This window comes from Zerene cesonia, chromosome 3 (assembly GCF_012273895.1).
Source record: "Zerene cesonia ecotype Mississippi chromosome 3, Zerene_cesonia_1.1, whole genome shotgun sequence".
Lineage (NCBI taxonomy): Eukaryota > Metazoa > Arthropoda > Insecta > Lepidoptera > Pieridae > Zerene > Zerene cesonia.
Genome location: NC_052104.1, coordinates 4,848,340 through 4,863,419, shown reverse-complemented (window position 1 = coordinate 4,863,419; position 15,080 = coordinate 4,848,340). Strand labels below are relative to the sequence as shown.

Here is a 15,080-nt window from a genome sequence, read left to right as displayed (position 1 = left end):
AGCCAAAGAACCATAGATAATACGGTATAATGAGACGACGCACAGCACCATAGCCATAGTCGCCGACTCGCAATCCGTCGGGGCGGGTCGTCTCTGCTGTTTTATTCTTTATAACACTTATAATTCGTGTATTTTGATTCAAGTGTAGAGCGACCCGATACCTTACCCGACTATAGTACTTAATTTCAAAATGTTGCACTTAAAAAATATCGCTAAGGCTGTCTCACCGCCTCTAAAAAATTCTATTCAAAATGAAGCAGTCAATAATATCCTCAAAATCGTACCTGCTGCAGTGAATGTCTCGTGTCGATCATATGCGAGTCATGAAATTCCAGATAGGCTTAAAGATATACCCACAAGTGCAAACCCACGATTCTTCGACATGGTGGAATATTTTTTCCACAGGGCGTGCCAAGTTATTGAAGACAAACTGGTTGAAGACATGAAATCCAGAGTCTCTATTGAAGAAAAGAAGAAGAAGGTAGCCGGTATCTTAAACATGATGCAGCCATGTGATCATATTATTGAAATACAGTTTCCATTGAGACGCGATTCTGGCGATTATGAAATGATCCTAGGATACAGAGCTCAACATTCCTCACACAGGACCCCAACTAAAGGAGGTAAGTTATTCATTTCGTATTGATCTAATATGAATATTGCTTATAACTTAACTACCCTACAATAGAAATAATTTCGCGTGGGATCGGTAGTCATTGTTGTCGTAGTATGATTATATACATATATTTATAGCACAGAAGACACGTGATTGTAGAATTCGCTGTTACGTAGATAACCAAATTAACAGGACACATAACCTGTAATATAAAAAATTAGATTACAGCTGTTATTAAAGTATTTTTGTAGTTAGGTAGTTCGATTTTTAGTATATTTATTTGCTTTATATTATAATAAAGAGAAAAATATATTCCATGGGTGTCAAATGAATTTTTCTAAGGTACGATACACCTGCTCTGTCTCCTCCTACCGTTTATAAATTTCGATATGTAATGTGTGAAATAAATATTTCAACTTCGATAATAAACAGAAATATAATAAAGTAAATCGTATTTTTATTTTTGTTAAAATAAACCTGAAATGTAGAGTACATCAGAAATAATCTTCCTTTTTTCGGCATGTTAAATGGTAAAACCTGAAACATTTTTTTGGGAAAGAATACATGAGCAAATCAATTTCCAAGTGTTAGGTAATAGTGCGGCTAAAAAACCGCAGTTGTCTAAAATTGTCGTTCATAAAAAAGTTATAGCTAATGCTATAACTTTTACACATTCATTTTGTCAAATTTAATAATTTGACAAAATGAATATGTTTGTCAAAATTATATAATTAGGAATCAATATATTGCGGTCCGCCCCGGCTTCGCCCGTGGTACATGCATAGCCTGTTTAGTACTCAGGGGTCATATCCAACGATGAAATAATTTTTGAAATCGATGTAGTAGTTCAAATAAAGTAATATAAATCTAAGGCTTCATATTATTTGCGTCCTTACAGTTACAGTTCCTATATACCTTTTATTTAATATTTCTAATTTCGATGTTTTTTTTTTTAATATATTACAGATTAACTTACTATATTTTGATGTAGCATGTTTATAATAGTCGACTTTGATCACTGGCCTCCTGAGATAGAAACAGGTTAAGCAGGATTATGTCATTATAAATCTTGATTTGAAATTGAAAAATCTACAAAAACAAAGCTTGTATTAAAAATTGTATTAATAATAGGTACATATATATGTTTATTCACGTAACAGCCTGATAAGGTAAACGTAAAAAAATTATAGAAAAAGTGTGTAGATAGCAACGTAACAAATCTATCTTCTAAGCTGATTGCAGAGGTTTAGGAGACTTTCTATTATTAATATTCACATAGTTGTATTATTATCTACGACTAGCTGTGGTTAACCATAGATGAAAATTGATAAACCATATGTGTCTCAGACCTTATATTGTGCAAGTTGCCTATGCCGGTTACTCACAGACGCACGAATACGGAAACCCACAAGTATAGGACGACATTTGAAAATATGTTATGATGTTTTTTGAATGAAATGCAATGCAGCATTTAAATCCAAGTACATAGCTGCTTTATTTACAGACTTGAAGTACCTACACCTACATTAGTTTTGTTATTTTAAGATAACCTAGACTACTAAGTGATCATCGATCAACCTCCTGTCGTGCGTGATAAATTTCTTGGAAAGAAATTGAAGTACAGATTACTTTTCTCGTAGATAAAAATGGTGACGAATTCCGTTATTGGTTGTTTATGATTTGCTGATGGCAATTGGCAACAAGAGGCGTGGTAGTGACGTTATCTTCCTCACGTATTTTTCGTAACTACGTTTATAGTATCAATTCGCATGACGCATTAAGACACTCGCCCCTAAATGTATTATGTATCATAGAAATCTAGGAAATCAATTATCTTAGGAGATCAATAAATGTTTTTTTTTTATATTTCTTATCAATTACTAAGATAGAAAAGTCACAATCAGGATCTGAATTGCTATGAACACATAAATAGAACCCGAGTAGGAGGTAGTAATTGCGATTAGTCAGGGTACGTGAACCTTAGAAAGTCGTAATTTGGTACTGAGGAAAATGAATGTGGTTCTAGAAACAATTAAGTGTAAAAAAAACTAGGTTTTAAAACCTATAAGAACACAATGCGACTAAGTTAAATGTATACTTTTATGACTATCAGCTTTACACCTGGGCCTTTGGTACTTCTACTTCTACTACAATTGAAGATTCTGTCAATTTATTGCAATATTTGCGATAGTTACTTTACTGACTTGTTGTATTTGGAATTTAAAACAGAACTTTATTTTATAACTATATTCAAAAACAAACCGCAATACATAATTAAGTTGCGTTATAAGATTTTTTCTTATGTATGAAAATAAAAATGGAAAAAAATAAATTTTGATAATAAGAACTTTGTAGCTGTAATGTTGTTGGAGTGTAGTTGTTATTTTGATATCGATTCAAAAATTTGGTGACATTTGCTGTAAAAATAGGACTGTAAGCTTTAATTTTCCAATGTAGACAACTATTATTAGGCGGTTTGGCCCCGATTGAGTGGCACGGCGACGTTGTATCGTTTCAGTTGTTTTTTATAAAAACGAAATGGCATGAAATCACGATTCACGTTGGAAGTCATTGACCAACAAACCACAATAATAAATGTAGTTAAAAATCTAAAAAACTTTAAGGATGGGATCAACTACACTGTCTCACGAGTGTATACTTTCCTTACATATACAGGGTATAAGTAAGGAAATTATTTAATCTTTGCGATCCTAATTACGATAATGATGTTAACTCATGAAATTATTGTGTAAGCATCTATCCTCGATAAGAAAAGTATGAATTATTTCGGTCCGTTTAAAGTGGGTGAAAATGGACTAGTCGGTTTACCTATTTGTTTTTTTATGTATAATACAAGTGAAGCTAATATATAAGCATATAATAATCTATATACATATTTATAAAATTCTCGTGTCAAAATGTTCTGACATTTCTGAATAATTGACTAACCAAATGTTTATAAATCCAAACCTTTAAAGCCTTCGACAATAAGGACGAGACCAAAATTAAATACCGATTAAATTGTTGGCAGGTATAAGATTCTCAACAGACGTGACAAGGGATGAGGTGAAAGCCCTTTCAGCTCTTATGACGTTCAAATGCGCATGCGTCGACGTACCATTTGGCGGTGCAAAGGCTGGCATCAAGATCAACCCCAAGGAATACTCCGAGCATGAGTTGGAAAAGATCACGCGACGATTCACCTTGGAGCTCGCAAAGAAGGGTTTCATTGGTGAGTATTGACGTAATTTTCTATTGCAAACTTAAACTTTGGAATGTGGGAGTAGCTCGCACCGGGGAAGGTTACCATCAGTCGAACCACAAGCTCAGTTGCTAGCTATAACATGAATAAAAAAAAATAAACTTTTAACTGAGGTATTAGTTATAGTTATAGTTATATTTTTTATTTATTCGTATACATACAACATTAATTTATTTTCACAAAATTTCTCCAAGTTGCAAAACAGTTTGAAATAGGATATGAAGATAGATAGCATCTGATATAGTTTTACCTCAGTAACTCAATCAAAATTTATAATAAATAGCACATATTTCACTACTAACATGTTAGTAACCACTTTTGAAACTGGTATGTTTAGCAATTACTAACAAGTTAACCTATTAATTGCGAAGGTAAGTCTAACCTTTGCTCTCAACCACTTCATATTCTTCAGAAAAAAAAACAGTGAAAATTCGGAGATTATGATATCCATGATAAATGATCAGTATTTGAATATTTCTTGTTAACATTGCCCCCACGCAGGGACCGAATACGTAGTCATTTTGTATGGATAAAAATAGGATGTCACAAATACATACACACTCTTCATACAGTAACAAGAGGTGTGGTTATGACGCGCTTTACATCAACGTGTTATATAACTCTATCGTATTCGTTTTCAGTTACATAATGTTCCATGAAATGATACTTAGTGCATATTTTAATGATATCCCCTGCTAATAAATATAGCAATTCTAACAAACAAAATACTAACTCGTATGTCACGTAGCCGCACGTAGCCACACGCCTACTTAATGACGTCATTGTTGTTATGCAAGTTACTAAATGTTTTGATAAATATATGAATACTATATAAAATTTTAAACAAACAATTCTATCTCAAGATAAGAGGTCTAGAAAATTATTATAAGCATAGAACCGAGAATCGGATGTGTTAATAAGTATATATTCAAGGACTCGCCTCTTAGTAACAAACTTTCATTCTGTCAAAATCCCTTAGACATGATCAATCAAATACGTCACAATCTTATTTTGGATAATCAGCTTATTTAATCTGTATTATTTCCGATCGTATGACAGGTTATCAATAAGATATAAACATGTTGATGTCGACCACACAAATATATCGTGATTAAATGAAACGTGACTGAGTAGCAAAAATTTATTTTGGTAAATAGAATGATTATATTTAAATCATTAACTTGTTTTAAGTTACATTAAATGTACATTATAAAATAATAAATGAGTTTATTGTGAATAAGTAGAAGTTGTTTTAGGGCGGGTATACACCAAAGAATTTTCTCAAACATTTTTTTTTTATGTCATAGCGGGCAACTGAGCTGGTGGTAAGCGATCACCACCGCCCATGAATATTTGCAAAGGTAGTGACTCTAAGAATGCGCTGCCCGCTTTTATGGGGTAAGGAAAAAGGAAAGGAATAAAGACTGGAAAGAAGGAATGGACTGGGACACGTGAGGAAAAGGAAACGGAAATTTAAAAATAAATTTCCATAATCTCTTAAAAGTGAACGCTTTGCTTAATAGTAAATTCCCAACCTTCTTTTGTTTTAAATCATTTGGTTGATCGCATCTTTCTATATTTAAACACCTTGCATGTTCTCTTTAGCAGTTCATATAAAACTTAGAGGTAATTTTCGAAGGGCGTCTATAAAAATAAATCCCTTTTCATTGTCAAACAATTTGAAGCCATACTGTGGCCGTACTTTCATGTAAGGCACGTGCAGTTTTTTTTAACAAGATTCCTCTGTAACCGTATGAATACATGTTGTAAAATATATCTAGTAAAACCATCAAGTACTTTAGACCTGATAAGTAAACGGCTTTATATGAGATACAAAGTCAAAGACCTTTCCTAGATTATTCTGGCGTTTTCCAAATTGTCTATCACGTTTACGCAACGCCAAATTGCACGTAGAAACATTTAATCTATAATTGAAATGACTGTTTTTATGTATCTATTATGTATGATTTAATAAACAGAGTACAAACAACAGTATTTATAATAATTCTAAATGTTTGATGATTGAATGATTCAACATACTTATATATAACTAACTTTTAGGCACGCGTTAAATTCGGAGTAGTTTAAGAGATGTTATTATACATATAAACTTTCTTCTTGGATCACTCTATCTATTAAAAAAAAAAACCGTCGAAATCCGTAAGGTAGTTTTAAACATACACAGGACATAGGACATAGGAACAGAGAAAGCAACAATGTTTTTACTATGTAGTGATATACCTAAAATATAAATCCTGTCTTTGGTAATTTCTTATTTTAATAAGACTCATAAATCCTTATCTTTAACCAACATTCCCTCAAAACGAAAGTTCTCAATTCGACTGTATTTTTATTTGCTATGTTACTCGATAATTCCGTGGGTTTATGTATTTATTTTATTTATTCATGCTTTATTTACATTCAAAATTTCTTTATAATTTTCTTAGTCTAGCTCAGTTTCCATCAACTTTTTCATTTTCTAAAAATAAAACAAAATATGTGTACTCCCATTAATCCCGTAGTTACGAATCCTTTTTTGCTAAAGGGCCGGGCGTTGACGTGCCGGCCCCCGACATGGGTACCGGAGAACGTGAGATGTCCTGGATCGCTGACACATACGCCAAGACCGTCGGCTACCAAGACATCAACGCACACGCCTGTGTTACTGGCAAACCCATCAATCAGGTCAGTTTTAATTGTTAACATTCTACCCATAAAATTTGATTCAACGTATGACTTTGGTCACCCATCTATCGAGGGTTTCAAGTTACAGTGTTTTCATATTATGTTTGATTACGTATGATATCAAATGTATCATAAATGATGACCATATTCTTGATTTTTATAATATAATACTTACCAGTTAGTTTAGCCTGTCAAGTAAGATGAAAGTTCTGGAAGTCTCGCATGCATTCTACGGTTCTTAAATATATGGGCATGTGCTTTTCTTTTTTCTAAACCTTCTACTCTATACGATTAATTAGTGAATCTAGACAACAGAGTTCCTTGATTATATGTATTAAAATAATCGCTTAGCAACTTGATACTATGCATAATGATTTTCATAATCTTATCAAAACACAAACTAATTAATATTATCTCGACACAGGCACGACACTCCGCTTGTTTTTTTGTTGAATATGTCCAAAATTAAATAAATATTATTATTATCATGAGTTTGAGGCTAAATGCAAACTAGGGGAAGCATAAAGCCACACCCACAATATAATTTAGGCAGTTATATTTCTGACGACTTTATAATGACAACAATTCTGAAAATGCAAAAAGTTGTCACGCAAATGCCAAAATATATATGTTTAGCTAAATAATTGTTTATATTATATCTAGGGTGGTATCCACGGAAGAGTATCTGCGACCGGCCGTGGTGTTTTCCACGGACTCGAAAATTTCATCAACGAGGCCAATTACATGAGTATGATCGGTATGTATGAACACAATACAATAATTACCTTAATATATCTTTAATTATTTATAAATTTATGTTATCATGGTATTATGAACAGTGTTTTTTTTGTATTATCTAGCAATTAATAACATAGGCATTATATTTTAACTAGTAACTATTAAATTATGGACATAAATTTAAATTGGATACATTTATTACAATAATAAAGAAAGTTATTAGTTAGAAATGTCAACACGATAGTTTATGTAATTTGAATACTATCTCATTTATGTTAAGATACAATTTCTTAGTAATTGTGTTATTGTAAAATTTCGTAAATCGTGTATACTTTTTGAATTTAAAATGAGAAAATAATAATGCGAATAAATTTTTGGTTTTGTTTCGTGTTCACAGAAATTTTGTAGTAGATAATTTTGACAGCTTTTTATTATCATGAATGTTCTTTATAATCTCCTTGGTGTAATTTTGGTACAGCTAGTCTTACGATAAGTTTATGCTGAGAATTTTATCTTAAAAAACTTTCCATAATAATGGAATCAATATTTAATGTATGATCAAAAAGAATCATCAAAATTGGGGATGACATTAAAACACATTAAATTTCTTCAGGAACAACGCCCGGCTGGGGTGGTAAGACATTCATCGTCCAAGGTTTCGGTAACGTGGGTCTGCATACGTGCCGCTACCTCGTCCGCGCGGGCGCCACTTGCATCGGTATCATTGAGCACGACGGCGCCATCCACAACCCGGACGGTATCGACCCTAAGGTGAGCTTCTAGAATCTTCTAGTATATTCATGCACCATTGTTGTTGAACACGATGGTGCCATTCATAGCCCAGACGTTATCGAACCTATGGGTGAGCTTCTGGAACCCTCTACAATATTCATGCATATCTGCGCTTACGCGCGCATTTCGTGTGATTGAAATTTATGAAGTGGTTTTTACTTTGTTTTAATTTAAGTACAGTAAGTAGTTCGATGATTACTTTTCGAGTAGCGTCATAACATTTCCATATAGATATATATTTATAATTCATATTTACATATTTCTAAAATAATCGTTATACACATAATGAACACAATGAATAAAATAAATAGTCATGTTGTTTGTGTGTTTAATAAATTTGACCTCAATTACAGCTAGCAGTGCACATTAATTTATTAATTACGAATATTAAAACCAACAATTGCGCATGGTTTTAATAAGATGATGATGTTGGCTTATTTACAAAAATATAAAATTATGATAAATATTAAAGTAAATTATTATAACTATTAAATATTAAAGCACCATTGAGAGGCATTACAGTTTCTGGTAGACATCGTCGTCGTCACTTTTTCATGTTTCTAGTGGGGAAAAAAAAAATACGCGATGTTTGCCAAGACCTATCTCCCAAAAGTGGGATTCAACTTGGCCCCTTACTCTCCTTGAATGCCTCGTAATTAATGGACGCCCTTTATGTAACATGCAATGTATCAAGCATAATTCAATAGAATCTAGTTTTAAATATAGTGTAATTCTAAAGCCTTTTAACTTGTATTACTTTTGCCATTTGCTGTGTATAAGTAAAATTTATTTTATTCTATTGAGATAAATCATAGTGACAGAATTTTTATCATATATACATTTAAAGAAACGGGGAATATTGTGTAAATAGGATCTATGATATTGCTCAATGTTTTGAACGACACAAACTTATTTGCAGTATGCCAAATGCCATGATTACATGAGTTATATAAATAGGTAGGTGGGTACCTACATACATTGTTGATTGTGAATTCGCGAGAGGCCGGATGGGAGACTTTTGGCCCATTAAATGATTAGCAGAAATTTTAATGTTATGTATCTAGTTACCCTGTCCATCGTTGTTTGTAAATGATATTTTAATATTTATGTGCCATTGTTCCCACCATAAAGCTATCGCAATTTGATTATTTTATTAATACAGCCAAACATGAGATATTAATAGAAAGCGATAGAGTGCACTTCAAGCGGCTGATAACTATTCAATAATTTTATTGGAAGTAAGTACTATGACATTGAACAGCTGTTACTATGTTATCGTTTTTTATCTTTTATGGCATTCGTAAAATTTTACCGGGCATCGATAAAGATGGTTCTGTTGTCTTCTAAAAACGGTATGGACATAAGAGACAACAATGAATGACTATGTACAATTTCGTTGGCTTTGACAGATTTAACATTTTTTATAAGAAATAAAGACAGCGTTTGTTGATAAGTGTAACAAGTTTAAATAAAATCTGTCCGTTTTTAAAAGTCCGGGTCAGAGTCGAAACTGAAGGAATCGCTAACATACAAACAAACATGTTACGCTAATAAAAAAAATACTAACATTGAATATACAAGCTCCCGTAAAACAACCTTCGTCCTCCTTAAAAAGCGGAATAAATCTATCATGTATTCAATATTATCTATACCCTTAACTTTTTTCACTCTCTTTCCGTTGGATGACTTACTGCTTGCAAAAAGTATTGACCTTGGAATAACAAATACCTACTTACCTACAGTGACATAGACTAAATGACCTTAGATAAGTACATTAAACTTCTCGTAGACTGACTCTGTTTTTACAACGAGATAAAAACAAACATGCTAAAATGACATGCGGTCAGCGGTTGCCAGATAAAGCATTAAAGAATCTTCATTTTTATGATAACATCCGATTGCGAATAAATTATATTACCAATAAATGTAGTCTCGTTGGAGTAAATTTTATTCTTACTTTCATTTGTTTTAATAAATTGGGACGAAATTACGATTATTAAAACTTTAATGCACTCACATCATTCATCGGTCAGATTTAGATTCCTATATATCTTGATACATTGAACGTACTTTTATCTTAAGATTATATATCTTATATACAGGTACATCTATCTGTTATATACAGGACCATTTTTATATTTTAACCTTGTTCTATATAGGCGAATCACGCATGCGAATAACGTGAGCAATGCAGTTGGACAACAAACAATGAAATATTAAATATTAACTTTATCCGAGTTTACCTTACATTGTTGAATTTCATGATTATAATGACAAATATTTTTCACCACGGTCATCAGTATTAGGCGTAATAAATTACGATAAATAGTTAGATATATAAATTGCTGTAAATAGTTTTTGCACTAAGAGACCGTACAAATAAGCTAAAGAGTAACTGCAAAAAATTGTAACCCATCCAATTAAGACCGTGCCAGCCGATGCTGCAGCATTTGTTGTGATAGCGGCAACAGAAATACATCATCTCTGAAAATTTCAACTGTCTACCTATAAAGGTTTATGAGATACAGTTTGGTGAAAGACGGACAGACAGGCAGAAAGACTGCGTAATCAGGTCCCGTTTTACCATTTGCAATCCTACAAAGCAAATATATAATTATTAATTACCTAAAATTAAAAATTCTAACGTAGAAATAATTTATTACATAGAAATATTTTTTTCATTTATACATGATGATAAAATTTGTCATAATACCGAACGTGATTCACCTTGTCTGGGTTTCAAGGTTTTATAAACACCATACGACACAAAACAATAAAAAAAAATATTCGTATCACAGTGAATGTTAAAAGGTGTTATGTTATCAGAAAATTAATTATCAATAAAAATCACACTTATCAACGTCTCTTATATATTTAAACATATGTTTACTTCAATTTCTGAACTAGATTGTTCTTAATTATGATTTTTTTTTTCTTTTTTAATGCCGTCTGGTGAAGAAGAGTGAGAAAATGAGTTGGTACCTTACTATTGCCACTTCATTCACTTCTAAACTTTAGTCTGGTGTTCACTTTAGTGAATGAAGAATTTTATTCGTGTTTGTCTTCGAAAATTTAAATAGCTAATATTGATAAAAATTGGCTTTGAGTTTGCAGTTTTAAGACAATAACAGTAAAGTTTCATTTTTCAATTCTCAATTAACTATTTATTCTTTATCTCCAGGCTCTCGAAGACTACAGGATCGAAAATGGTACCATTGTTGGGTTCCCCGGCGCGAAGCCGTACGAAGGCGAGAACATGTTGTACGAGAAATGCGATATCCTTGTGCCAGCTGCTGTTGAACAAGTCATCCACAAGGAAAACGCTCACAAAATCCAGGCTAAGGTAAACTTTCACGAACAATATTCATTTAAAATATAATCATTTACAATATATATTTCATAACAAAGATACAGTATTTACAGTATTTACAAAGATACAGTATTTAATTGTTTAAACGAATTCGTGAAAATAGTCTTTGTATGAATCTTATATCTTTAAACGAGCAATTCTTGTATATATATATATATATATATATATATATATAGTTGGAATCTCGGAATCGGCTCCAACGATTTTCATGAAATTTAGTATATAGGGGGTTTCGGGGGCGATAAATCGATCTAGCTAGGAATCTTTTTTAGAAAATGTCATATTCCGTGTTTTATCGACTTAAACTTACTTTATTAACAAATAGGAGGCGTTTCTGTCGGTAAGATCGAAAAATATTATTCATATTTCATCAATTTATTAGTATGTAATTCGTACTAAAATATAATTTCCAAAAAACACAATTTATAAAAAAAAAGTACCGAGCAAAGCTCGGTCATCCAGGTACTATAATTATTATAGGCTAGTTGTTCATTGGTTTGTATTTTATATACATTATAGGTTTTAACTTCCGAGAAATGATAGATTAAGATTAAAATCATATATCATTTATTTGCCGTGGCATTCACAAGAAAATTTTAAACAGTATGCAACATGATTCAACTATCCGCCTTAGGTGTAGTTAGGAACTATTTAGTCTTTTTTGCCTCAGGTTATATTCCTATATTCTAATAAAAGAAAATAAAAACACTAAAACAATTTATAGAGAGGGAATTTAAAAAAAATATGAAAAAATTTCTAGAAAATAGATGAAAGTATTTATGCAAAGCACAGAAGAGAGAGAAGTTATTTTGTTACAAAGCAACAGTAATCGTCAAGTATCTGCATAGATTCTAGATCATCCAACGTAGACACAAGCCCTAATTGGCTAATTTCCAATATACATTGTATTTTTAACATAGATCATTGCTCTCGGTCATTGATGTACTTTGTAGCAAGTTCAATAATTGAGAAGGATTGAATTATTTATTACACATTATGTTTTTACTAAAATAAAGAACTATTAAAATTTTTATAACAATGATATGATTGTTATTTGGCAAAATTAAACACAGTTACGAATTACGAAACTAAAAAAAACCGCTACGAATTGTGAACCATTTACATTGACGCACAATTTGATTAGCTCATTCCAAATATAAAATTAATTATGTCGATTTCCTGCTTATTGGTATTGTAATAGAATTTTCTTTCATATATTAGGTAACATTACTTTTAGTGTCCCTTTCATCACTTCAATGTATTACACTATGAAAAATCACACATTTTCAAATCTCTTTGGGATTGTAATTGAAGTAATCTACTCACATATTCCAACTGGTAGCAACCATACGTACTATTTATTACTTAATTATTTTTATATTTATTTATTTATTTATTTTTTAGATAATCGCGGAAGCGGCCAACGGGCCGACCACGCCCGCGGCCGACAAGATCCTCATTGACCGCAACATCCTGGTGATCCCGGACCTGTACATCAACGCGGGCGGTGTCACCGTCTCCTTCTTCGAATGGCTCAAGAACCTCAACCACGTGTCTTACGGACGTCTCACGTTCAAGTATGAGAGGGAGTCCAACTACCATCTGTTGGGTGAGACCATTTTTTTTGTATTATTTGATGAAGCGATAATAAAAAAGAAACATATATTTCTTGTGATATGTACGTATATGAATTGTCTGGTTTCCATACATACATACACCTGCTTGAGCTAACTAAATCGCATTCGTGAAGGCTCCTTGAATATTACTTTTCATTTAATATGCGTGTACTGACTATACAATACAATATACAATACTATAATATGCTTTTGATATAGACTTTTGTTGTAATCAATTTAATTTTTTATGATTCCTTACTCAAGCTCTTTAACCGTTTGGTCACAAATAAATACATTTTTACATTTCCATAATTACCCAAAGGCTACCATTCTCCACGGGACTTTTTCTTATCTGAGTCTCTTACCTATGTTATTTAACATTTCTGCTATAATATGCTTATTGTATAGAAGGTTTCCCCACCATAAAAAATACATACATACCTTGCATATATCCGACGTTACCCACGGCCCCTGGGCAAGGTGTAAATGACCGTGTTTCTACCGACTAAAAACCCATTGCGTTCTGTCGACACCAGTGGCGTAGCTATCATAGGGCCAGGTGGTGCAGTGCACCAGGGCCCCGGAGCTCAGGGGGTCCTCTAACCTCAGCTTTGAAAGAGGGGAGGAAGGCGGAAAGAGAGGAGGAGGGCCCGATTCTATGCAACAGGGCCCTTGTGCCTCTAGCTATGCCACTGGACTCGACACTCTTTAGTCCTTCCCTAATACACGACGAATACCAACATACAAATAGTACGTCCGCGACGCCATCCACCATAATATAGTGTAATGACGTTATAATAAATTGGCAGAGTCCGTGCAAGAGTCGCTAGAGCGTCGCTTCGGGCGCGTGGGCGGGCGCATCCCGGTGACGCCCTCCGAGTCCTTCCAGAAGCGCATCTCCGGTGCCTCCGAGAAGGACATCGTGCACTCCGGCCTTGACTACACCATGGAGCGCTCTGCTAGGGTTCGAATTAATTTTCAATGCAGTTTTTTCTTCTTTGCACTCTTATTTAATGATATTTTCTTTTTATAATTCTTGTGCTACGATATTATGAGATTTGATTGTTTTATAAGTATGTAAAAGTGTTTAAAGTAGACTGTTTTTAAAGATTTTATGATGCCAGCGGAGACAAAAGCTTGCTTCAATTGTTTATTATGGGTTCATTTTCGAAAATAATCTTCAATATTTTTTTAATTATACTGTTAATTCTAGTATAAATTAGTAATATTCTCAAATGTTATATGTTTGATTGTTATCAGGCTATCATGAAGACTGCCATGAAGTTCAACCTCGGTCTGGACCTGAGAACGGCGGCGTACGCCAACTCCATCGAGAAGATCTTCACAACTTACGCCGACGCGGGTCTCGCTTTCTAATCTAATCATATTAATACGAATTTCAAGTATTGTCTGCATTTGAAAGACTCCCATTTAGCCCCCCATGCACTTGAGTCATTACAGATAAGACGTTATATACACAGTATTTTATTTCTTGAAATCATGGCTTTTATAATTTTAACTTGTTGTTTATCTTATAAGTAAAAAATGTGATTTTCCAACTGTAATGTCTTGGTTTTCGAATTAAATTGTTTTACCGTTACAATGAGTTTTTATTTCGAATAATTTAAAAGCTACATTCTTTGGACAATAAATAAGGAATTCATACAACAGGACAATCCTTGCCACCCTTACATATACAATAAAATGTGTACCTACACTTTTGAACTGAGCTTTTGTGTTATTTTGGTCCATGATACTTCATTTTTGACACTCATATTTAACTTTTTATTGGCTTAATTAATTTACTGAGTTTATTAATCAGGGACTGTAAAATTAGCTGTCAGTAGACCTTAATATATATTATGAATAAAAAATTGAGCCACGGTGATCGCTTGCCATTAAATGAACTACCAGCTCGGTCGACTGCTATGACTTTTGTCTTGAAATAGTAGCAAAAGTACATTCTAACAGACTTGCGCGTGTAAAATTTATACTATAATA

General features: G+C 32.8%; 1 protein-coding gene across 1 annotated transcript; it reads left to right on the top strand.

Annotated features, from left to right (window-relative positions):
- Positions 1 to 45: 45 nt before the first annotated feature.
- On the top strand, positions 46 to 14,679 carry LOC119836447 (glutamate dehydrogenase, mitochondrial). The gene is made up of 9 exons (XM_038361778.1): positions 46 to 623; positions 3,648 to 3,848; positions 6,424 to 6,563; positions 7,227 to 7,320; positions 7,915 to 8,072; positions 11,275 to 11,436; positions 12,868 to 13,072; positions 13,889 to 14,043; positions 14,340 to 14,679. The coding sequence occupies exons 1-9, from the start codon at positions 191 to 193 to the stop codon at positions 14,454 to 14,456; spliced, it is 1,665 nt and encodes a 554-aa protein (XP_038217706.1). The 5' UTR covers positions 46 to 190; the 3' UTR covers positions 14,457 to 14,679.
- The last annotated feature ends 401 nt before the right edge of the window (positions 14,680 to 15,080 follow it).

Excerpts from the sequence above, each read along its gene's own strand:
- LOC119836447 (XM_038361778.1), top strand. The coding sequence starts at position 191 with ATGTTGCACTTAAAAAATATCGCTAAGGCTGTCTCACCGCCTCTAAAA. Across the intron at positions 11,437-12,867 it reads CTCACAAAATCCAGGCTAAG|ATAATCGCGGAAGCGGCCAA; the intron begins GTAAACTTTCAC and ends TTTATTTTTTAG. Across the intron at positions 14,044-14,339 it reads CCATGGAGCGCTCTGCTAGG|GCTATCATGAAGACTGCCAT; the intron begins GTTCGAATTAAT and ends GATTGTTATCAG.